General features: G+C 36.0%; 2 protein-coding genes across 2 annotated transcripts in view; both read right to left on the bottom strand.

Moving 5' to 3' along the window:
- LOC145999331 (uncharacterized) overlaps positions 1-27,106 on the bottom strand; it is a 547,081-nt gene that overhangs the window by 441,198 nt on the left and 78,777 nt on the right. The window lies entirely within an intron of this gene.
- Positions 8,106-11,175, bottom strand: LOC145999727 (uncharacterized). Its single transcript, XM_083137006.1, has 3 exons — positions 10,934-11,175; positions 8,681-10,049; positions 8,106-8,135 (listed from the first exon to the last, which is right to left on the bottom strand). Exons 1-3 carry the CDS (start codon positions 11,173-11,175, stop codon positions 8,106-8,108), a joined length of 1,641 nt encoding a protein of 546 aa, XP_082993132.1.

Raw genomic sequence — 27,106 nt, forward strand, 5'->3', positions numbered from 1 at the left:
GAAGTCTGAGAATTCAGACTACCACCACAAACGGACACCTCGTTTATTAACCAGTCCGTAGTTCGACACCTCGAGGGAGCACCTCCACACAGTGAGAGTCAGGTATTTCCATTTAGCATGGTGATCCAATTTTAAAGGTTATAAAAGCCAAGTGTTGTGTTTGCCATACAGTGTGTATGTGTTACCTCTTGCATGTCACCATTAAGCTCTCCATGAGCAGCGAATATGCCATCATCCTACATGAGCTACGCCACCCACATTCGATCCCAGTTCCTTAGGGAACGTTACGCTGTCACTTTTGGTATCAACCTATACCGCAGAGACTTGTTTTTGTTGCAAATGACAGAGAATGATGGACAGCATGGCATAAAGACGCATTATTTTAATCACTGTATTTGTATATATTATTATGTTGTTTTTTTTCCATCTCCAGGCTAACCCAAAAGGCAGGAATGTTTAGCATTTACGTGAAACTGAAGAACAGACAATGAACCGATTTTTAAATGCATTTATTTATTTTTTATTATTTTAACTGCAGCATGTTAAAAATTCTTGCAACATTTCAAAAATCCTATCTTTGCATCCTCTGGGTCTACAGAGAAGTTCACAAAAAACATTACTAAATGTCACAAGATGTTTTAAAGTATCATAATGCTTAAAAAAAAAAGTTCCCGTCCATATAGCACAATGCCATGTAGGCACATTTAGGGGATGTGGGGGTACAGCTGGACACATTCTCGATCTCTGCCATTTTTGTAGGTGATGTGATCAGAACCACACTCCAGCTGCCTTTAACCCCACAGGGTTGCCCCCAGGTATCCATTGATTTGAGGCTGGGTGAGCCCCAGAGATGCCTTAGGAGGGAGAGAGAAGGCCAGAAAAATCCTGACCTTACATCACCCACCCTGGGAATCGAACCCAGGTCTCCTGCATGGAAACAGACACCCTACAGAATACACAAACGTGGCTCAAAGTATTATAATGCTGCAGGAAAACAATTAGTGAGTTATTTAATGTCATGAAAGGAATGTGATATGATGACTTGGTAACTAGCCTTTATTATTTTAAAATGGAATCTATTGCAAACACAGCATTTCCCAGCTGTGGGATGAGGTTTAGGTGTTGCAAAACGATTTTTTGCTGAAAATTGCTAATTAAAACTTCCTTTTTCAGAAGAATGATCTAGAACTGGCCCTTGCTTACTATTCATGAATCACTGGCATTGAGTATTGCTTTCTGAAAAATGGGAAGTTTGAAATATTACACATTCAGAGGGCTGCATATCGGTCAGAATCGCTTACTAGGCACGCCTGGCTGGTCGGGCGGGCGAGTAAAACTATATACCTGAGTTTTGACCCGTCAAGCATCGAAAGCCCACGGGTAACTGGAAGGCCTTGCAAGACGAAGCTCGCTTATCTTCAGCGAACGCTCATTCCGGTTTTGCACAGTCTCCAGATACATGAGTCACGCAGTCACCATTGCCAACTTTTAGATTCTAAACTGTTCTAGGAACACTCAAAATGTTCATCACTTTTATCAATTTGAAATTGCAGACATTTATTCCTTGGTAGAAAAGATTTGTATCACTCAAACCCAGTGGCGGCGATTGGGTTCCAAAACTAAGGGGCCAAGGTGCAAAAGTGGGGGGGAGGGCGGAGAAGGACAGTTTAATTTCCCTTGATACATGAGGTTAGCGTGGTGCAAAAGTTTCAAAAAGTCGGGGGGGAGGCAACTGCACTCTCTCGGCCCCGCCCCTAATTGCCACCACTGCTGACACCTGTAAAGGAGTACGAACCAAGTTTTATAAAAAGTGCCATTAGCGATTAGCCAAGTGCGATTAGCATTATTGTGCATAAATTGACCAAATAAATGAATCAATCAATCAAACAGATTTTCTCTCTGGTGTAATTTTCCCAATTCAATATCCGAATTAGTTGCTCAAGACACCTCCCCCTCCCCGACACTAAGGCACGATGGTCCATAAAATGGAACATGAAATCAGAATTTGCATTATAAAAGGTTTTTGAATATTGTCATCTCTTTCAACAAATCGTCGTTCGCTCATGTTGTTGTAACACCAGTAAGCCTTATTTACATATGAAAAACTCAATATGCTGACCAACGCAGAAATTTATTTAATTTTAAAACGTAAACTAAACGTAACATTTCAACCTTCTAGCAAGGTTTTCTTCAGACTCTGTACCCAGTACAAAAAAAAAGTTGTTGCTAGTTATCTAGTTCTACAGACTGCATTGATAGTAATACGATGCAAAATATAATTATTGTTAGCTTGTATCTTCATATGGGTGCAAATAGCAGGCAATGCTATTTACACATTTCAACAAACGAACAATGTAAAAATGAAACCGAGAGGAGATTTACGATTTCAAGACCAGAAAAGTGACATAAAATGAATAAGACACAAAAACCTATTTGAAGACCTTCGAAACAAATTTGGAAAATATGTGGTAGTTGGTTTGACATAATAATGAAACTAATTTGAGAAGTTACAAAAATCTTAGGTACAGTAGCGTAGCAACATATTGCGAGGCCCTGGGCGAGATTAGAATGCAAAGCTCCATCCGTTCTTTAAGTTTGAAATATCAATGTGAATCGATATACAGTCATCAAGGAAACGTCAGCAAATAATTATATTTATATAATAGCCTATAATAATAATTAATTTCTGACAAAAAATATATTTAATAGTATGCGACAGAGAAATTTACACTTGGCAGAGCTACATTAACACGCTGCTGGAATTTTCATTAACCAAGGCAGTAGTAATAGTACGTTTTTTAAGATGTTCTTTAGACAGTAAGACATCTGAAATATCCTTAAATATGCTAAATGTTCTTTTAAAAAATCAGAAATACAAACTAAGAACCTTTAAATAAAACCTATATATTATTTAATGAGTCGTTCTTTGTTTCCTCATTTCAAAATTTGTAGGATGTAAATGTCACAAACCATGGCTTAAGTAGAAAATATCGAAGGACGCACATAAAATGTCTGTGCTTGCGGGTGGGAGGGGCTGCGCTAAACCACAATCCTGTCTAGGGGCCCAAAGTATCTACCTACTCTTCGACACAATCGGTTTCAACATCAACAAATCATAAAACGATAGTCATTTGCCCCATAAATGTGAAATCTTTGGTGTAATCAATTGATATAGCTAATTTGACTTTTTTAATTAGCAATTTTGACTTTGTTGCACATTAATTGTACCAGTTTACTTTGAATTTTAGGGCTTAGATGATAATAATAATTGTGAATCTCATTTTGTTGTTACGTCTTAATGTTCTTGTAATATTAAATATTTGACGCAGTGGCGTAACAAAATCGCGAAGTACGCGTCCGCAAGAAACAAATTTGGGTCCCTCAAGTAGTCAGATTCTTCCAGGAAATGTATGTAATTACTTAGAATGGCTGGTTATGGCTACACTTACATTAATAATTATACAAATCGATGCTCTACCTGTGAATTTTCATATATTACAACATATTAGTTAGCCAAATATCAGCTGCCATATTTATTTACAGTTTAATGAAAATTACACTATTTACGGTTTAACGTGATTAGTATTTTCTACATTATTCTATTTAAAAAATGTGCTACTTTTGCTTATAAAAATTATTGAATTTTAAATCAAGGGAAATTTAAGTGCTTTTTTCAGATGACATATTTCATTTATTTTCATATGAGCTTCACCCCGTCAGGACATATATTTTGTTTCCTTTATTTCCTTTCTTAGAGCATAATAAACACCGTTAAATGAATACGAGATTAATATACTTTCAGAAAAAGTGATTCTGATATCTACAAATTTCTTGTGTACATCATTCTGTAATTTTATGTAAAGTGATTTCAATAAGTGATTTTTTAAAAATAGAATTCCCCAATTTAAATTTTGATTTAAATCAAACCACCTTGCTTAACAGAAAGCTGGCTTCTGGCAGCGAATGATACTTTTACATTAGATCTTGCCCTTTCTCGTTCAAGAGTGAGATTACTGAGTCTGCTCAATTTGGGCTGAATCATACCATTCGACACTACCTTCCAGAAGTTTTTCCTAAGTTTCAATTTTGAGAAAGATAGTTCTTTTTTCGTAGTTGTTACTTGAAGCGTAGGAAAAAAAACAGAAGGTGGTACAGGATACAGAGAACACTGGAAGCTAGTGTAGAGCTATCAGGAGAAAAAACTTTGCCAAAGCACTTGATTTCAGATTTAAGCACATTCCTAAAATGTAAAAACTTGATCAGGATATTCTGAAGATAAATCATCTTCGTGCCCGTTACAGAGGGCAATAGCTGCATCTGAAGTTGTAGGAAGGAAGGAAGAACTGCCAATATTATCAATACCCTTCCTCAGTTTAAAACACCGGAAGCATTTAAATGCCCCATACTTTGCTCCGTGGCAGTTTGAGGTGCTTTATCATTAACATATTAAAATCGTGTAGGCTATGCAAGGTCACGAGACAGAAGAAAAACCAAGACAAAGCGCTTTCTATTCAAGAAAATAATAATTGGATAAAATTGTCCAAGCAATTTTTGCGTTAATGTTTCACATGAGAAATGAGAATTGTTTTGACTTTTTGGGACCCCTTAGGCTTAGAGCTCCTGCCCGCCTCTGATTTGACGTTTCATTCAAATTATAACGTTAAACTAGAATATAAAGCCAGATAAAAAAAAATGTTTTAATTTTATTGCCCACAAAAATAGCCTTTTCTATCTTTCTCACTTCCATTTATTACGTTTTTCGTATCAACCTCATAGGACGCGAGGCCCCTATATGCGCGAGGTCCAGGGTGGTCGCCCACTTCGCTCACCCCTTGCTACGCCAATGGTTATACAACCTCAAGGCACCTGCGCCTAGCAGAAATTCAAATATTTCCATGCGTAGTGAAATATAATGGCCGTTGGCAACATTGACAGTAGTGCTCGCCGTCTACCTGCAAGAACTACATCGAGTCTCACGGGTCTTCTTAAGACCCGGGTAATAGAAAAACCTGGCAGGCATCGATGCCTGTGCACAACTGTGACGTGAAGCTCACTTGCGCAATTTCGAACACCTGGGCTTGATGTGCATGTTGCATATTATTGTAGGCGCGCCTCCTCGCACGGGTTTTTTCCGGGTCTTGTGCAGGTCTCTATACACATTTACAAGATTCTTCATCAAAATTATTCAATATGTTAAGAAACACAAAAACTTCATGCACAAAATTGAACATAAAATATCACAATAATTTTCAAAGAGAAGAAATTAATTTCAATCAATGCAATCTCATTCAACCACAACAACATAATATTTAAACATTATTTGAAAAGAGGTAGAGTTTATCAGTGCATTAAACTTTTTCAGCATTAAAAATAAATTTGTCAGTAACATATCACAAAATCTGTGTCTATTACTGATTATAATTTTGCTAGTATAAGGTGGCCACTGCAGGATCATGATAAAATTCAAGTATAATTCCCGGTATCCAAGACGAACTTTCCGAACATTCCAGGGTACAATCAAATTTTTTCTCTATTTCAATATTACGTATTACCCCCTCTCACCACCCACACACATAAGCACACAAATATATTAACAATATAAAGCATAAATGAGATTCCATTGTATCAAAACATTCTAATACAATTCAATTAAAAAATTCAATTCAATATTTAAAATATTTTATTTAATATGTGGAGTTTACATTTCCCATTTCACATACTTAGACATGAAATACATCTACAAACATGAGTCGCAAATGTTACAGGATATACTAATCTATAAGAAATTGTTAATTGCATGTAAATTTCAAACTCAAATTTACCTAATCAAGTTCAAGATATTTTGATACCTGGTAACAATGTTTTCAATATAATTATTCAAGCAGTGATTGGTTGATTTATTTTACTTCACATTTCTCCCACTTTTTGCTAATTTCAAGCAATGAGGATCAGGTCTTGTTTAAAATAATTTTTTGATGTTTTCGTGTGAATATATGAAAAACAATATGTCAATTTATGTATCAAACAGTATGTTTTTCAATTTTCTACAAGTGCATTAACCACAGTGAAGCTACACACTTAAGAACATGTTCACTACACTTGATTTTTTGTTGTGTGGGCACATTCCTAAGTAGCAAGTTCCACATGCTTTACCATACATTCATTTTAGTTCTTTATATGATTTTTCAATTGCATTTTTAGTTGTATTGATAAGAAATATTTCATTACTGATAATAGTACTGTTTTCATACATAAATATGCTGAACACAATAGCCAGGAAAGCTTCAAGTCTTACTATTAGTAGTACAATTCACTTACTGAAAACAGTAGACACAGAAGGGCTACTAAAAACAGTAGAAAACATTATCAGTACAGTTCAGCTACTGAAAACAGTAGACACAGTTGGGCTACTGAAAACAGTATAAGACACTAGCATTACAGTTCATCTACTGAGAACAGTAGATGTTTCAAAACACCCACTGATCTACTGAAAACAGTAGACAGAATTTTCAGTAGGGCTATTAAAAATATGTTTGCACTGTACCATTGGAAAGGATGGTTGAGATCTTAATTAATAAAATGGTTGCACCATAGTTGTAGACATGAAGTAATGATTTGTACAGCAGAGAGCTTGGGATCCCATCTAAAATCCCATATGCACAGAATGACAAGAATTTCCAGAGATTTCTACACAGAAACACCATTTCCTGTGTGCAAATAGATTTAAGTTATATTTGCTATGCACCCACTTCACATATTTAATATGTATATATATTTTTGGGTAAAATACTTGTCACATTTTAAGAATTAAAGGGTTTCTCTTTGTGTGTATTTTCATGTGTCTATTAAGGTGACATGTTTGGGCAAAATCTTTGTTGCAAATTGTACACTTAAAAGGTTTTTCTTTTGTGTGTGTCCTCATATGTATATTAAGAGAGTTCTTTTGGGAAAACACGTTGCTGCAAATAGAACAATTAAAGGGTTTCTCTTTTGCGTGTACTCTCATGTGTTTATAAAGATGATCTTTTCGGGCAAAATCTTTGTTGCAAATTGTACACTTAAAAGGTTTTTCTTTTGTGTGTGTCCTCATATGTATATTAAGAGAGTTCTTTTGGGAAAACACGTTGCTGCAAATAGAACAATTAAAGGGTTTCTCTTTTGTGTGTATTCTCAGGTGTATATTAAGGTGATGTTTTTGGACAAAATCTTTGTTGCAAATTGTACACTTAAAAGGTTTATCATTTGTGTGTGTCCTCATATGTATATTAAGCGAGTTCTTTTGGGAAAACACTTTGCTGCAAATAGAACAATTAAATGGTTTCTCTTTTGCGTGTACTCTCATGTGTTTATAAAGATGATCTTTTCGGGCAAAATCTTTGTTGCAAATTGTACACTTAAAAGGTTTTTCTTTTGTGTGTGTCCTCATATGTATATTAAGAGAGTTCTTTTGGGAAAACACGTTGCTGCAAATAGAACAATTAAAGGGTTTCTCTTTTGTGTGTATTCTCAGGTGTATATTAAGGTGATGTTTTTGGGCAAAATCTTTGTTGCAAATTGTACACTTAAAAGGTTTTTCTTTTGTGTGTGTCCTCATATGTATATTAAGAGAGTTCTTTTGGGAAAACACGTTGCTGCAAATAGAACAATTAAAGGGTTTCTCTTTTGCGTGTACTCTCATGTGTTTATAAAGATGATCTTTTCGGGCAAAATCTTTGTTGCAAATTGTACACTTAAAAGGTTTTTCTTTTGTGTGTGTCCTCATATGTATATTAAGAGAGTTCTTTTGGGAAAACACGTTGCTGCAAATAGAACAATTAAAGGGTTTCTCTTTTGTGTGTATTCTCAGGTGTATATTAAGGTGATGTTTTTGGACAAAATCTTTGTTGCAAATTGTACACTTAAAAGGTTTATCATTTGTGTGTGTCCTCATATGTATATTAAGCGAGTTCTTTTGGGAAAACACTTTGCTGCAAATAGAACAATTAAATGGTTTCTCTTTTGCGTGTACTCTCATGTGTTTATAAAGATGATCTTTTCGGGCAAAATCTTTGTTGCAAATTGTACACTTAAAAGGTTTTTCTTTTGTGTGTGTCCTCATATGTATATTAAGAGAGTTCTTTTGGGAAAACACGTTGCTGCAAATAGAACAATTAAAGGGTTTCTCTTTTGTGTGTATTCTCAGGTGTATATTAAGGTGATGTTTTTGGGCAAAATCTTTGTTGCAAATTGTACACTTAAAAGGTTTTTCTTTTGTGTGTGTCCTCATATGTATATTAAGAGAGTTCTTTTGGGAAAACACGTTGCTGCAAATAGAACAATTAAAGGGTTTCTCTTTTGTGTGTATTCTCAGGTGTATATTAAGGTGATGTTTTTGGACAAAATCTTTGTTGCAAATTGTACACTTAAAAGGTTTTTCTTTTGTGTGTGTCCTCATATGTATATTAAGAGAGTTCTTTTGGGAAAACACGTTGCTGCAAATAGAACAATTAAAGGGTTTCTCTTTTGTGTGTATTCTCAGGTGTATATTAAGGTGATGTTTTTGGACAAAATCTTTGTTGCAAATTGTACACTTAAAAGGTTTATCATTTGTGTGTGTCCTCATATGTATATTAAGCGAGTTCTTTTGGGAAAACACTTTGCTGCAAATAGAACAATTAAATGGTTTCTCTTTTGCGTGTACTCTCATGTGTTTATAAAGATGATCTTTTCGGGCAAAATCTTTGTTGCAAATTGTACACTTAAAAGGTTTTTCTTTTGTGTGTGTCCTCATATGTATATTAAGAGAGTTCTTTTGGGAAAACACGTTGCTGCAAATAGAACAATTAAAGGGTTTCTCTTTTGTGTGTATTCTCAGGTGTATATTAAGGTGATGTTTTTGGGCAAAATCTTTGTTGCAAATTGTACACTTAAAAGGTTTTTCTTTTGTGTGTGTCCTCATGTGTTTATTAAGCGAGTCTTTGTAGGAAAACTTTTTGCTACAAATAGAACAATTAAAGGGTTTCTCTTTTGTGTGTATTCTCAGGTGTATATTAAGGTGATGTTTTCGGGCAAAATCTTTGTCACAAACTGAACACTTAAAAGGCCTCTCTTTGGTGTGACACCTCACATGCACATTACATTCTGCTTTACGGGCAAATCCTTTGTTGCAAATTGAACACTTAAAAGGTTTCTCCTTGGTGTGAACCCTCATATGATCATTAAGGGTTGATTTCTGGGTAAAATCTTTGTTGCAAATTGAACACTTAAAAGGTTTCTCTTTGTTGTGAACCCTCATGTGCATATTAAGGATAGAGTTCTGGGTAAAATCTTTGTTGCAAATTGAACATTTAAAAGGCCTCTCTTTGGTGTGACATCTCACATGCACATTACAGTCTTCTTTACGTGCAAAATCTTTGTCACAAACTGAACATCTAAAAGGCCTCTCTTTGCTGTGAACAAACACATGACGATTATAACTTCCTCTACAGGCAAAACCTTTGCCACAAATTGAACACTTAAAAGGTATATCTTCAGTGTGAAGCCTCATATGTAGATTAAGATAATTTTTCCAGGCAAATTCTTTTTTGCAAATTGTGCAAGTAAAAGGTTTCTCTTTGTTGTGAACCCTCATATGATTATTAAGGGTTGATATCCGGGTAAAATCTTTGTTGCAAATTGAACAATTAAAAGGTTTATCTTTGGTGTGAAACCTTCTTTGTGTGTAAAGGTTATCTTCAGGAATAAATTTTCTCTTGCAAACTGAGTGATTCAAAAACTTCTCCTTTGCAACGACATTTGAATGAGCAAATAAATTTCCTTCATTGGAGAAAACTTCATTGAACATTGAAGAGATATGTTGTTTTTTCCTGTTACAGTGCTTGGTATCTTTAATATCTGCCTTGGTTTTGGAGCATTTTGGTGAAGGTTCAGGTTCAAAGTTACCTTCTCTATTGACACATTCTGTATTGTCCTTTGGTTGCTCTTGTTCACTTAATTTTCCTGAAGGTACTAGTGTAACTGACCTTGAAATATCTTGGCTCTGTCCTTCCATGTAGTTCTTGTTCAGATATCTGGAGGGGGGAAAAAAAGAATTAGTCACTAAGATTTACATATCACTGAGTAGAACATACTGTCATTAAGAACATACTTGGAAAAATGTAAATACAGGGGGGTCCAAAAAAATGTACTCACTGTTTGATACTCCATATCTTCTCACAAAATTGACTTGTTGGTAGTTTTTGGCACCGAGAGAGAGTTATATTAGATGTTCAAAATGACCACCAGTAACTTCTAAGGAACTCCGATGGCACCGAACTGCAGACCGTACTACTGCCGTCAGTGTATCTGGCGTAATGCCAGCACATGATACTATTATTTTTTCAAGTAGCTTGTTGAGTGTAGTTGGTTTTTAGCGATACACGTCATTCTTGACGGTCCCCTACAGGTGGAAGTCCAGTGGTGTCAAATCAGGGGACCAAGGTGGGTACTCAGCACCGCGTCGACCTATCCATTGTCCGGAGAGAGTGTCATCCAGGTACGACCTGACATCGCGATGGTAGTGAGGCGGGGCTCCATCTTGCTGCAGGTAAAACAGTTCATCGCCAAACAGGGATCGGATGGCAGGCAAAATCCTTGACTGAAGCATTTCAAGATACACCTCACCGGTTACGGTACCCTTGAAGAAGAAGGGACCAATCAAACCACGCAATGACAGACCACACCACACATTAAGCACCAGTAGATTCACTGATTTCTCCACATAAACGTGAAGATTGACAGGCGACCAGTAGACACATTTGTGGCAGTTCGCAGTACCATTACGTTTGAATTACACCTCGTCAGACCACACAAATGTCCCTGCATTTCGCGAACCATGTGCTCAAACCATTCGCAGTATTCAACGCTACGATCCCGACCATCCTCGTTGATCGTGTGTAGCAGTCTTGGAATGTACACTTTCCACTGTGCACCCTTCAGAATGAGTCTTATGCTAGACCGGCTCACCCCACTTTCGCGTGCTCCCTGGTTCACTGATTTTTGCGGTGATCGGGTGAAATGTTGCAACACCACAGCACTGGACTTGTAGCTGTTCATTGTCGGCACATCATGCACATCATGAACAGTTCCGTTGGATTCGAACTTATCACGAATACGGGCTATTGTTCGACATGTTGGGAGGCCATGTTCCAAACTCATTCTGCCTCTGCCGTTGAACCACTTGAATGTTCTCGTACCTCCAGAACCATTTCAATACAGCCTTGCATTCCACAAGAGATTACCGTACCGCAGCCATTGTTGCTACTCGACTGTCTTCCGCTGTACTGGCGTGATCGCTCCAACACTCGCTCATGCACGGTACAAATTGCCAGCGCCACCTACCCGTGACAAATTAAACAGTTACACTACACGTCCACATGAGATTAGTGTGTATAACTCTGTTTCGAAATTATTGCATTGCAAACAGTGAGTACATTTTTTGGACCCTTCTGTATGTTATTGTTTCAGCAATATTTTTCGTCAACTTTTGCCAAATCTATTAAGGTCATCAAATATTATTCGCACTTTTGCAGTAATTCACTTTAGGCTGGCCTTATTGCTTTTTGCATATCAACAGATTGTACATTATCATTGGATTAGAAAGTGAACAAAGTGAAAATTCCTAGTTGGGGGATGTTTGGTGAAATTTCAGGATATACATGAATGAATTGATATCACTTATTTAATGGCGCTAATTACATACTTTGCAGCACATACAATATGTGTATGGAAGGATAGGTGCATCAAGGAGCAGAAGAGGTGGGGGGGGGGGTCAGATAACCTAGGTCTTCATCTTGCACAGCAAATTACTTATTTCCACAATTTTATGATGGAGATTATCTCATCCTTGTGGCATTTTTAAATAAGAGGATTCATTGTTTGGAATGATACAGCAGCATGCATCAATTGTTGGAACTTATGATAACCTAATTCACGATTGGCAAGTATACGTGAATATCAAGATATACACCCAATGAATGTTATAGCGTTATTCAATAAGTGTGTCAAGAGTACTGCGAAAAATGAATCAAAGTGATGGTCTTGCATTTACTTATACAAAAGTGTGGAAACTGATAAAATTAATGGATGGGTTCAGCTTGCTTCATCAGTTTCATTAAAGATCATTTTGTACAACCTTTACCTGCTGATCTTGCTGAACTGAGACTTCGCATTACCGCTGCTGCTGCAGTAGTGATGCCTGACTTATGGTGAAAGTCTTGAATGAAATTGACTTCAGGTGGATGTATGCCGCATTACAAATGGTAGCCACATAGACCCAACATGAATGTTGTATGACAAACTTGATGTGTTTTGCTTTGCAATGGCACCTCAACAGACTCTGTAAGTTACCTGAATACATTTCTATATGCTTTGAAAGTTGTAAAGTCCTTTTTGAATCACCTGTATTTGTTGTACGCCAATTTAGTACAAAATAAACATTGGCAAAAATAAGTTTTGATCTTTTCTCACATGAAGAATTAAAGAAACATAAATTAAGGTGTCATACAGTAGCTGTAGATGGGGAAACAGCGTAGATAGTAGAATTGTAGTTAATGCATGACAAGTGTTGGAATTGCATCACCATTTTGCTGATCCTGAATTTTGAATTAATTGAATGTTGGATTATGAGTGTTCTTGAACATATTAGTGTTTTTGGTTACAATATCCCAATTTCTGGTGAAACTCTTAAAAAGAGTCTTGAAGCGGTGCATTAACCACAAGCCATTGCTTCACAAGAAAGTTATTTTTGATAATGCTAGTTTGGGATTTGACATCCACACCCTCACTTGCACTCCAATCAAAACCTTACTCCCGACGAGTACATTATAACCGTAGATTCTTTTCTTAGTTTAGTGCATTAATTTGAATGTTAATCTGCCAAAATTGACATTTGTGTCTCATTATTACTTCCCCCTCTTTCAGACGCCAGAACAGATACTACAAGGAATATATCATCAGCATTCAAGATATCCCAATTACATGCATGCCATTAGCATAAAAAAAACTCTAGATGAACTAGTTTACAAGAATACCCAAATAACTATTTATAATGAATGGGAGAATAATGAAGCCTGTATTTTCACCCATACTTCCAGAAAGTAAAAATGAGATTACTCAATATGCCAAGAGGAGGAGAAACAAATGTACCTAGTCTTACCATAAATACTGTCCCAAAGGTGTAAGTAAATAGACACAGAATGGTGAGAGATATTTTAATATCAGAATAACATGAGGTGCATGGATGCATTATGAACCAAAATCACAAATAATTATTCGAAATGGCCACCTTTAGCACTGACACACTTCTGAAGTCTTCGTGGCCACTCATCAATGGAATTACGCAACACATCAAGTGGAAACTCTGCAGCTGCCTTCTGAAGAGACCGCTTTAAACTGTCAATATTGGGATGTCTCTTCTTGCAAGCCATCTACTGAAGCTTGGACCACAATTTGTAGTCCAAAGGGTTTAAGTCTGGACTGGCAGAGGGCCAATCTGACGTGGAAATGAAGTCTGGAACATTTGCCTCCAACCACTGCTGGGTGGTGCATGCTTTGTGTGCTGGGGCTGAGTCCTATTGCAAGCTCCAGTTCTCTCCATGGAAGATGGTGTCGGTAAGATTCTTGCATAGTTTCTCAAGCACTGTCTACTGGTACACTTTGGCTGAAGTTTTGACCCACTTTTCACAAAAATGGAGATCCGTTGTGCCTTCGTAGCTCACACCCCACCACACCATGACTGATGCAGGATAGCGACCCCTCTGAATCCTGGGGACCTTGTCAACAGCTTCCCGAGAGGATGTGGCATACACCCTGTCATTTTGGGCATTGAAAGTCTCCTCAACACTGAAAATTTTTTCATCAGTGAAAAGGATTTGACGGTCCCCATTTGCGCGGAACGCTGAAGTAACCGCTTTGATTTCCGGAGCCTCTAGAGCTTCAGTTCACTTGTCATGAGATGTCCTTTGCGTCGTTTGTAGGCATGGAGTCCCAGTCACTGCATAATGTACGAGACATCGACATTTTTGAAATCTTTAGCTCACGAGCCATCACTGACTGTTTCCGTGCAGGATTTCGTCGCACTCGTGGCGCCACTGCTTTTACAAGTTCTGGTGTTCGTACTGTGCGTGGTCTTCCTTGCTGTGGGGGATCTTTAACAGTACCAGTCTCAACAAAGCACTGGATATTGCGGTACACAAATTTCTTGGAGATTTTCAGCTTCTGGAGGGTTTAGAAAATCTCCCCCGGTGATTTGCCTACCTTGTGCAACGCCACCACGGCCACACGATTTTCGTACTCACCCCATTCCATCTTGAACATTTACAAAAGACACCTTGCCCAGCTCAACAAGCAATGACTCACGCTTAACGCTACCGCTCTTGCCGTCTCTCGCTTGTAGGGGTGGAAGTACAGCCACCCTCAAACGTTGGGACAGTATTTATGGTAAAACTAGGTATGTTTCAGCATTAGCAAATATTTTCCCTAAAAGAAAGATCTCTTAAGACACAAAATGTTCATATGAAAGAGAATCAATAAAAACCTGATCAATTTGCTACAAAAATTGTACCCAAAAAGAATATCTCACTAGCTAACTAATATGTTCTCTAACTACCTAACTAACTCTCTAGCCTTCTTAAACACGAAGGTTCATTCATGGCTGCAGCAACACAGGCCTTCAATCTGACCCTATCTTGAGCAAGATCTATATACTCTTTTCCATCCCTACAGATTTCCTTTAGGTCCATCTCAACGTTGTACCTCCATTTTCTTCTTGGCCTTCCTACAGGTCTCTTACCATCAGGTTTCCCAACAAGAATTCTGTAAACTCCTCTTTCCTCTCCCATTCGTGCCACATGGCCTGCCCACCTAAGTCTTCTTGATTTAATCATTCTAATAATATCTGGACATGAATATAAATTATGTAGTTCTAAATTATGTAACCTTCTCCACTCACCTGACTCCTCATCCCTTTTAGGTCCAAAGATTTTCCTAAGGATCTCAATTTCAAATACTCTCAATTTTATGTTCCTCTTTCAATGTAAGGGACCAAGTTTCACACCCATATAATACTACAGGCAAAATTACTGTCTTGTATATTTTAACTTTTAGTTTCTTAGATATTAAACGAGAAGACAAAAGTTTATGAAGAGAGAAGTAAAATGCATTTCCTGAATGAAGCCTACTTTTTATTTCCTCTTTAATATAATTTTCATTTTTTAATATTACTCCTAAGTATTTAAATTTGGAAACTGGTTCAAACAAGTTGTTATCAATAATTAGATTTTGATTATTACCTAACACTTGGTTTCGGCCTGTAAGCATATATTTAGTTTTCTCTTTGTTAACTTCCAAAACTATCTCTAGCAGTTTTGAAAAATATTTTAGCATTATTCGTAATTCTATTTATATCATCCCCTAATAAGTCTACATCATCTGCATATGCTAACAATTGAGTCATACCATTTAATTTTAGTACTTCTTTAGTTTCTTTTACCTTCCTAACAACATATTCTAACGCAAAATTAAAGAGCAATTGAGATAATGCATCTCCTTGTTTTAACCCATCATGAATTGCAAATTTGTCAGACACATTAATACCCACACGAATTTTACTTTCTGTTTCACTGGTGCATACTTTTATCATACTAACAAGCTTTTTAGGTATTCCAAACTCTACTAATATATTATATAATTTATCTCTTTTGACCGAATCATATGCTTTTTGAAATCAATGAATAGCTGATGGACATTTTGATTATATTCCCACTTTTTTTCAAGTGTCTGTCTGATGTGAAAAATTTGATCTGTAGTTGATCTGTTACGTTTAAATCCACATTGACAATCACCTATAATTTCATTAGAATATGTTGTTAGTCTTGTTAAAAGAATGTTAGATACTATTTTATATGTTGTTGAGAGTAGAGAAATTCCATGGTAATTATTGCAGTTCATTGTATCACCTTTTTTAAACACAGGAACAATTATGGATTCTTTCCACTGTTGAGGGATTTCTTCTTTATTCCATATTAAACAAATTAATTTATGAATTTGACATATTAACTAATTCCCACCATATTTAATTAACTCAGCTGGTATTAAATCAATGCCAGGTGCTTTGTTATTCTTTAGCCTTTTAATAGCATCTTTAACTTCAGTCAAGTTAGGTTCTGGAACTAAAGGTTCTGGTGTGTGAACTAATATGTTCTCTCTGGAACATACTCAAAAACGTAACATTAAAATAACCTTTTATTATTTAAATGTTCTATTAACATTAAGTAAGATGGCAATAGCCACCAAAATTCATTTTAAAAAAATAAAATAAAATAAACTGCTTCGCAGAAAACATGAGTAACATGTATCTCTGTCATTAAAAATCACACTGTTTATAATTATTTTTTTTAGCAATTGCATTATATCCTAGGAATTAGGCAGATTAATGAATGCTATTTGCATATCACTGATAAAGGAATATAATTTTAATTGTATGGTTGACAAACCACAAATATTTGAAGAATACTTACAAAAGAGAATACTCAGAATTGTGTTTCTCATAAGGGACATAGCTAGAGAGGAGCCGAGTCTTCTTATTGGAATTTCCAGAAAAATGATGTTTCATGATGTCTGTATTTCCCTCATTCTAAACAGTGGGGACTTCGATCGGGATCTTGGTTATGATTAGTAAATTACAAATATATTTTGTATTTCATTTCTATTATCATTGTAATAACATTGTTTGAACATGAATAGGCATTTCTTTTAATGGATACCACTGCACAGTTGAATATTCAGAAAGTGAACGATTGGTAAATTCTTGGAAAATCTTAGCATAAAATTTTAACAACCGCATTCTATAAGTGTACGTATATTTGTTATTTACTGTTGGCTTTGATTTCTTTTTGCATAATCAGGAGAATGAAGCCTGCAACCTTCTGTAATGAGATCATTTGTCACTCAACCATCAAGGAGGCATTGTGTAGTTACCAATACTGAAGGGGCTGTATATATTGAATGGGAATTCTCTCAATTCTGGGAATTATGTGAAGTTTATTTTCAACAATTCATCATTTGCCCACATTGTTGCAAACTTATCTAGTTCTAGAGACTGCAGTGATAGTAACATGATGCAAAATAATTTTTCGTTAGTTAGTATTTTGAGATGGATGCAAATACCTGGCAGTTTCCATGCACAAACACATTTTAATAAACGTCTAAGTGAAAAGAAAAAAAATTAGTCAAACTGAAAGCAAGAGATGACTTACGATTTCAAGACCAGAAAAGTGATGTATAATAAGCTAAACACAAAAACACATATTTCAAATCTATCACAATAAATTCGGAGAATACCTATGTGATGGTCAGTTTGTTATAATTGTGACATTCTTATGTGAATGTAAAAGTTACAAGGGCTAAGCATTTAAAATCTCAAAGTCCGTGTGACTATAATAAATTGAATTCCTTGATGTGTATGTAAAATTAATTCACATTGGCCACATTAACAGTGATGCTAATATTGGACTGATGAAACACCATCAGGTTTCAAGTGACATCCTAGTTCTTCTGTAACTACCATCTAAACAGGAAAACTTTGTGTAAGGCAAATTGCTTACACAATCGCCAACACCTTGCTTGACATGCATTTGCATATTATACGTATTAGGTGAAACTTCTTGAAGATAAGTGTCTTCCAGGTCTCAGGCTGGCATCAGGTAATGACTCAATTCTGTTCATTTTTTATAATTAATTCTAAAAGCTTTTGCATGAAGTTACATTTTCCAGGTGGTAGCCGATTCCATTTTATTACTTATTTATTATTATATTTTAGAGAGTTTGAACATCCAAAGTCATAGTTCTGTATTCCAATTTCAATATTTTTACATTAAAATAAATTAATGTAAATTCCTGTCGATAGGGGACAGGAACATCACACTTAGATTTCCCTAATACAACAGGGCACCTAGCGGCAGCCAGAGAACTACGAACAATAGAAGCACGACATGCAACAGTACAACAAGTTCCAACGAGGATGGTGGCAGTGAGTGGCCACTGAAAATAATGGAACAAAAAAAAAAAAAAAAAAAGTTTCACAGATAAAGTGAGCTCTAGTTTCTCTGTATTTATCTACTACCGCGTCTCTCATTTCCCAATTAGGAATAAAATAATTTATATGACAATATTTTGAGTTTTGTTATGGATAGTGCCGCATGTCTGAATAATCAGATGATTGTGAAATGTGCAATTTCTCTGGGTACATAAAGAAATCTATACAGTTGGATTTTGTAATTAACAAGATTGCTGTGCGAAGACTGAATTTAAGACAGATTTCAAGTCTTTCGATGACATGTGTGGCTCTGATTGCATAATTTATTCTTATTCTTTTGATTTGTTAAACTTTTCTTTAATGTTTTCAATTGATATTGCAAGTTAATAAGCTATTATAAGACTACATGAATTTACACACACACACACACACACACACAAATGTCCAGTATGTAACATTTTCTCAAGGGCAAGGCTTTGCACAGTGGTCCAAACAAGATTACCATTAACTAGAAGTTGTGAAAATGGAGTCAGTAGACTTGTGGTTCAAGAACAGAAAGCTACTACTGGAATATAAGAATCCTAGAATTGAAAGCCACCTGCGGTTATAAGATGAGAGTCATCTCTTGATGTGATCTATTTTAATTTGTAATAGTATAGACTTTTTCATCCAGTTAGCTATCATATATTTATTCGAAGAACTTATTCAATGTAACACATTGGGATCGAACATTTTTATATTAACTTCAATACACATGTAGAAAATCAACAACAAGTAACCATAACAACAATATATATTATCATTTGAAATTTATGGCTGTTTCGGCCCATGGCTTCATAACTTAACTTCACTAATATACAGGGTGACTGGTAATTAGATGTATTCTCTGAAAGGGGTTAAAGTAGAGACAATTTGCAATATATTTGACCATATGATACCCCATCCGAAAATTAGTAGTTTTCAAGATAATCGAATTTCAATTGTTTTTTTAAAAAATGACAATTTTCCACATAAAAAGATGAATTGAGAAAAAACTGCTCATTGTATGGAACTTATTTCAGCGTTTGCTGATAGCTAACAAATAAGTGGTTAGTTGAAAAAAAAGTTTTTCCCAAATAACAATCACATGTAAGTAACGGGTGGGTCTAAACTTACAAGTGATGATAAAAAATTGCACTCTTAGTTTACTTGGCAACGTATTAATAAAAAAAATGGTATGACACGAAGCGTACAAATTACGTAAATTACTTCCTTGATTCATCAGCTATCCAACAAGGTACAAATGTTGCTAACATTCACATTTGTGTACAAGAAATAACACTTGATTCATCTTCATGTGAATGGAATCAATGAACAATACAATTAAAGAACATTACACGTCTTGCTCAAAGTGGGCACCTCCGTTACGAATGCAGGCACGCAGGTTTTTACGGGTCATTTGGTCTAGTAACTCGTGATGTGATGGTGGCCTTGACGTGTTGACCAGCTGTTAAGATCCTCTCCCTGAGCTCTTCTTGCGAGTTTACCGGTGCCTTGTCATGTGGCTCCAAATGTAAAAGTCGCAAGGCATCAAATCGGGGGATCGAGCCGGCCAGGGAATTGGTCCGCCTCGGCCAATCCATTTCTTTGGGTAATTTTCATCCACCCACTGTCGCATGCCCAGGCAGAAGTATGGATGGGCGTAATCAACAATCATTTCATCGAGCCATTTTTCCTGCCCCAAATCTCAAATGGCATCACTTATGAACATTTTTTGAGGAACGGGATGGCTATGTTGTTGGAGGATGTGCCTCTAGCTACAAGACGTGACATGATTTACCAGCATGATGACTGCCCAGCTCGATCCCCCGATCAACTTGACGCCTTGCGACTTTTACATTTGGAGCCACATGACAAGGCACCGGTAAACTCGCAAGAAGAGCTCAGGGAGAGGATCTTAACAGCTGGTCAACACGTCAAGGCCACCATCACATCACGAGTTACTAGACCAAATGACCCGTAAAAACTGCGTGCTTGCATTCGTAACGGAGGTGCCCACTTTGAGCAAGACGTGTAATGTTCTTTAATTGTATTGTTCATTGATTCCATTCACATGAAGATGAATCAAGTGTTATTTCTTGTACACAAATGTGAATGTTAGCAACATTTGTACCTTGTTGGATAGCTGATGAATCAAGGAAGTAATTTACGTAATTTGTACGCTTCGTGTCATACCATTTTTTTTATTAATACGTTGCCAAGTAAACTAAGAGTGCAATTTTTTATCATCACTTGTAAGTTTAGACCCACCCGTTACTTACATGTGATTGTTATTTGGGAAAAACTTTTTTTTCAACTAACCACTTATTTGTTAGCTATCAGCAAACGCTGAAATAAGTTCCATACAATGAGCAGTTTTTTCTCAATTCAACTTTTTATGTGGAAAATTGTCATTTTTTTCAAAAACAATTGAAACTCGATTATCTCGAAAACTATTAATTTTCCGACGGGGTATCATATGGTCAAATTTATTGCAAATTGTCTCTACTTTAACCCCTTTCAGGGAATACATCTAATTACCAGTCACCCTGTATAACAATATTCCCCTTGGTTGCAAAATGAAACATAATAACAACAACAATTATAACCATTCTAAACTGCTTCATATCTGCAAGGTGGTTTATGTATCCTTGAAGACCTTCGTGGAAATGCTGCTGCTGCAGTGGACTCTTGTTTCGAACATCCTGGCTTCTCCAGGCCCTGCATACCTCCTTGTCTCTGCTGCTCCATTTCTTCATTGTGAGCCACAGAAGATAATTCCATATAGTCCAAGTTAGCAAATTGATTATGCTCACCACCAAACTCTTCTGTACATCGTTTCGAGCGTTCACCATATCTTTCACTCTCGTTCCTTCTGGAAATCTCTGGCTTCAAAAACGAAAAATGAACATTTCTTGTGTAATTGTCACTCTTAACTTTGAAAATTGAGTGTGATAATTGTCCTATTATCTCACCTTTTACATACTGCTTTTTTTCTAGACAATAATAATATACTCCAGATCCTTTCTTATAATGCTCTGCCTCATAAATAACCCTTGTTCTATCATTATGAATTAATTTATTGGCATTTACTTTGTATGAAAATAAAATTTCATTTGGTGATTTCCCCATAATCACATTTACAGTATTGTTGTGATAGAACACCATTCTCTTTAAGAATTTATCCACAGAAGCATTGCATCTGTTGACGTTGCCTTTTGTTATCTCTCCTGTTAAGGTCATGTACCTTTTGATGATTTGTACGTGCCTTTCAACTTCTCCATTTGCACATGGTCTATACGGTGGACTGTGAATTAATTTTATTCCATGATTGTTACAAAATCTCTGGAAATCCCTGCTGGCAAATGGAGGGCCACCATCAGAACATATGGTATTTGGTATTCCAAATATGGAAAAATGATTTGTCAACTTCTCAACAGTTTCTTCAGCCGTTAAATGAACAACTTGCCAAACATTTACGTATTTACTAAATGCATCCACTAAAATAAGAAATTTATATCCATGAAACAAAAAATGATCTATGTGTACTCTGTGAAATGGTTCCTCTTCAGGCTTCCATGAAACATACTCTTGTTTGTTTGGTGCTCTTGAATGTCTTCTGCACACATCGCACGACAGAACATAATTCTCTATATCCTGGTTCATGCTTGGCCACCAAAAGTACTTTCTTGCAACATGTTTGGATTTCACAACTCCAGAATGAAATTTGTGCGTATTTTAGAACCTTATTTCTCAATAATTTTGGCACTACAATTCGCTCACCATGGCATAACATTCCATTATTGCAATTTAAGACATGTTTATTCTGAGAATAAATTTTCAATTCTCCATCAGCTTCTTTACGTGCTATATTCCTCCAATCCTTCACTGTGTATTCATATGCTAGTAACAATGTTTCATCCTGTTTCATTGCTTCAATTACTTTCTCAACTCTTAAAGGATCTTCACTCATCAATGTCTCATTATCCAAACAATAAATAGGTAAATCCTGTTCTTCATTCACTAAACATGACACAGGTAATCTGGACAAGACATCAGCCATCCCTACATTCTTTGTGTAATGAATGGAATAATCATAATTTGCTAGAAGTAACCTCCACCTCTGACATCTCATACATACTGTAGGAGAAATTGCTTTGTCCGGATCTAATATCAATTTACCGGTTGAAGAATCTATTAGAATTTTAAATTAGTTTCCTGCCAAATATATATGAAAATGTTTTATACTTCCACTACTGCCAAACTTTCCTTGTCAGCTTGAGAGTAACTTTTCTGACTATCTGTTAAAGTAGCTGAAAAACATGCAATAGGTTTCAGCACTCCTTCTATTTCATGTGTCAACTGACAACCTATCCCATAGCCACTTGCATCCGTGACTAAAACTAATGGCAATCAAGTGTCAAATGCTACTAAAACAGGTGCAGAAACTAATAGCTGCTTAACTAGCTGAAACTCCGTCTCACATTCTTCGTTCCAAAACCATTGTACACTCTTCTTTTTCAATAAATAAAGATTAGGTATCCTAGAACTCAAATTAGGCAAAAATCGTGCATGTTACGCCACTAAACCCATGAAAGTCGCCAATTCCTTTTTATTCTCAGGCACCTTACATTTTAACACTGCCTGAACATGTTCATTCGTAGGAAAAATTCCATGTTCCGTGAATTTCCTTCCTAGAAAATTTACTTCATGAACAAAAAATTCAGACTTCTGCAAATTTACTTTCACATTGTACTGCATCAATCCTTCCAAAACTAATACAGTTAGTTTGTAACAGTCATACAATGTATCTGCTCCTAAAAGAATGTCATCAATAAATGATACCAATCCATCAATACCACCAAGTATTGTGTCCATGGCTCTTTGAAATACTTGAGAACTTATTTTAGTTCCAAACGGTAAACGTTTATGTACATACAAATGACCTTCATTTACAATGGTAAGAACACGTTGAGACTTTTCTTAGACTAATAATTGATGAAAAGCTGAACGTAGATCAATCTTCATATACCACTTATATGAACCTAACTTATGATAAAGCTCGTCAAAAGTTGGAAGTGGATATTGTAAAGTATAAATGAACCTTTTTATCTTCTTTGACTTCTTGTGCTTTTAGAAATGAATCAAATCTTCGTACATAAGCTTTAATATTACTTCCTACCTCATAGGACTCGAAGAATGGCAACGTATTCATTTTCGAACTTCTAAGATTTGAATCTTCTATTCAACTACAATAATCTTATTAATTGTTAAACTTACATATGTATCCAATCCATCGTCGCCACTTATCATGTATTGATTCGAAGAACTTATTCAATGTAACACATTGGGTTCGAACATTTTTATATTAACTTCAATACACATGTAGAAAATCAACAACAAGTAACCATAACAACAATATATATCACCATTTGAAATTTATGGCTGTTTCAGCCAATGGCTTCATAACTTAACTTCCACTAACATATAACATTAGCTTTATGTCTTCATAAATCTTTAATGATGCCAATTCTAGTTTGAAACTTAGTTTTTGTACTTCTAAGATCTAATTTTAAAGTGGTTTCATAATCTGATCTTACGTAGTGTTGCATTTTTAATATGCCATAACTCAAGTTTGTGAATAGAGTAACAAAAAACAAAAACAAAAAAAAACAAGAAGTTAATGTTTCAAGTTTCAAGATTAATTAATTATTGCCCTTTTTAATAAAATGGGAAATGATATTGAGTACATGATATTTTTCCAAGAAAACTGCTTCTTCGTATTTAACACCTTGATCAATCATTCAGCAAAACAGGCACTCTTCATAGAACCAGGTTCTGGATGCCATGAAAAGGGGAAATCCTGAAGGAGTTCATGAAAACAATCACATGTTGCAGTTACCCTTCAGTCAGTGCTAGACTAGTAAGTATGACCTGAACATAAGCAGGGGACCAAGAAGAGAGATACAAGACACACACATTTACTTCCTGTCACTTGTGTCACTTCAGATATACTATGAATCTAAGAAACTATGAGAAGTTGCTCTTTGTCAAAACTTTCAACAGTCATTGAAAGTGATTTTAGAGAAATCAAAGTAATAACATTTTACGCAAACAACTAAAAAATAAAAATGAAGATAAAAAAATGAAGCTGAGTTACCTGAAATATTTAGACAAAGTTGAGCCTCTTGTGGAAAATATCTTCAGATAGTGAAATTGGAAACAAGTCGGCATTCTTCTTTTTCAATTCAGCAAATGTAGTGCTGACAGCTGCCAAGTTGCTTCTTCCTGCTTCTATTCTTCAGCATGCAGGTGGAAATGTTAAGGTCAACTCACGCATGGGCTGGACAAAGAGTGTGCAATTCCTCGCATGGAAATACAAAGTTTAAAAATACCAGACCATCAGGTTGAAGACAGTGCCAAAATCGATGTCAGAAAAAGAGTAATCTTGTGGTTGGCCAGTCCAGCTTTAGGTGACTAGCCACAAAAGTGGTAATGAAATGTCTAATTCAGAATAAGCACAAGAACTTAACTACCTAATTGTTGTAAAATTCTTAAAGGTTGCAACCACTACCAGGTTAGGGGTGGCAACAAAATCCAGGTAATGGGTATCCATATTCAAATCATTTGATATTCATTCATTTTGGATACAGCAGATAATCTGAATATCCTGATAATTCGGATAGTATAGAGCTGATGGATGATTTGTATAATGCAACCACCAGCAAATGAACCTGCGCAGACCCGCGACACCTGCTCACCGCACTTCTGCAAGGAGGGGAAGAGCAGAAGGGAGCATGCTTCCTTGTGGACAAATCTGAATGGTTCGAGGGGAGAAGCATTTTAGCAGAAGGTTATTTTGTTTGTGGTCACTCTGTAGGAAATCCGTGTAGTGAAATACAAATACGACAAATAAAAGATTGGATAGCTTGTAAAACAGATATCTGATAATCCAGACAATTCAGATATCCAAATAATCGGTATATCTTCGTATCAGAATATGTGATGTTTGGATATTTGAAATCCACATAGAAAATTTTCCAACATCCGGATGACATTTTATCGGGATTTGGCTATCTGTATTCCAGATCACACTAGTTGGGTGCAAACAAATACATAATCTGAGTGAGTTTCCCAGTACTTGAAAAAGGTACACTAAGAGATACATACACAAACACAAAATCACATGGCTAGTCAATCTACACTTTTGTAGAGCCCCAAGTGAGAGAAGTGTAGAGTGAGTAGCCATGTGAGGTTGTATTTTTGTATGTATCTCTTAGTGTAGCTTCAGAAAGTTCTGAGAAACCAGAACAAAACATCGCAGAAAAAATAATTTAATAACCACTAAAAATAACTGTGTTAGATTACTTTGCATCTATAAAAAGTGGTTATGCGAATCTTTAAGAAGAACATAGGAATACAATATGTAGCCTACCTGATGAAAAGTAAAAAAACTACGGAAGTAGATTTCCATTTCCCATGTACGTAGTGCTTGAATGTCAAACACTATTAGGTTAAATCCCATGCCTGTATACCTACTTATCCAATTTCATTGCTACAGTTACCACAGCAATACAGATACCACTTCATAGTCAAGTGCATACACCAAAAAAAGTGATATTTTCATGAAATTATCAACTAACATGGAAATCAAATTGTCCTTTCATCACATGACTTACCTATCTTAAATACAATGAAGCAAGTTTATCAAACATCCTTACTTATTGACTGATAGACACCCCACAAGGGTGCTTGCATCCTTTCACAATTCTTAAAGTTCCTTAGTCTAAGGGCACAGTGCAGGTGGGTAGTGTTAGCTTGGAAACGATATGATAAATGGTGGAGCAAACTAAGTGGCATCCTAGAATCTGTCAATCATGAAGAACTTGCTCCTCTCAAAAGTTTTATAGAAGACTTCTCTCCTTTGACAGACCTTAATTCAGATATTTTAATTCCATTAATGAAACTAGTTTTAGTCCAGGGTCAATGAATTTAGCAAAACTGCTACTATTGTACAGAATAACACCTTCCTACCTCCATTTTGGTGCAAGGTGCATGAATCTTAATCTTAAACCTCAGCTAGAATATCTACAGGGTAGGGTTCTTTGTAGACAATGAAACCAGACAGGATGCCTTCCAATGGAGACGTTTAAACGAATATATTATATAAACAAGGATACATGGAAATAGAATATTTCCATGATGAGCTACTTTTCTCTATAATTCTCATCCAGTCAAGTTTTATCTCAATATGTTTTTTATTATTTATTTTCTTCAATTTGTATATTCTTCTATCTGGACTTCCTTCTTAATGGACAGTAGTAGTATAAATTTGTGCATCTGACCACAACTTTGATTTCTTGACTAAACAACCACAAAAAGTTGAAAAACTCACTTTCTCTCCCCGTTCCGCGCCTCATTTATTGCGCTGACGATGTTTCACGGGCGCAAAAAGGCAGTGATGAGTGAAAGATGAGCTCTCATCCTCTCATCCTTCTCATCTTTCTCATTCTCTTTTTATTCTCTCATCTTCCTCTCATCCTCCTCTCATCCTCCCATCTTTCTCTTATCCTCTCATTTTTTTATTTTCTTATTTTCTTATTTTTTTGAAAGATGAGTGCATCTTATCGTAATTTTCCAAGTCTGGGACCAAATGTTTATATATCGTGACCTACGTAAACCTCTTTTCTCATTCTCTCATTCTCTCATTCTCTTATTTTTTGAAGGATGAGTGCACTTTATCGTAATTTTCCAAGTTTGGGACCAAATGTTTATATATCGTGATCTTCGTAAACCTCTCTTCTCATCCTCTTATTCTCTCATCCTCTCATTCTCTCATTCTCTCATTCTCTCTACCTTTAGAATATTGTCGTCAACATTAGAGATGAAGTTGGAGTGCTGGAATCAACGGGGCCAAATGTTTATATATCGTGATCTTCGTAAACCTCTCTCTTGGGGGAACGATGTGGCATATACACACGCGCGCGCTCTCATCTTCTCATTCTCTTATTCTCTCATCCTCTTATTTTTGAAAGA

This window comes from Lepisma saccharinum, chromosome 15 (assembly GCF_977018435.1).
Source record: "Lepisma saccharinum chromosome 15, izLepSacc3.1, whole genome shotgun sequence".
Taxonomy (NCBI): Eukaryota; Metazoa; Arthropoda; class Insecta; order Zygentoma; family Lepismatidae; genus Lepisma; species Lepisma saccharinum.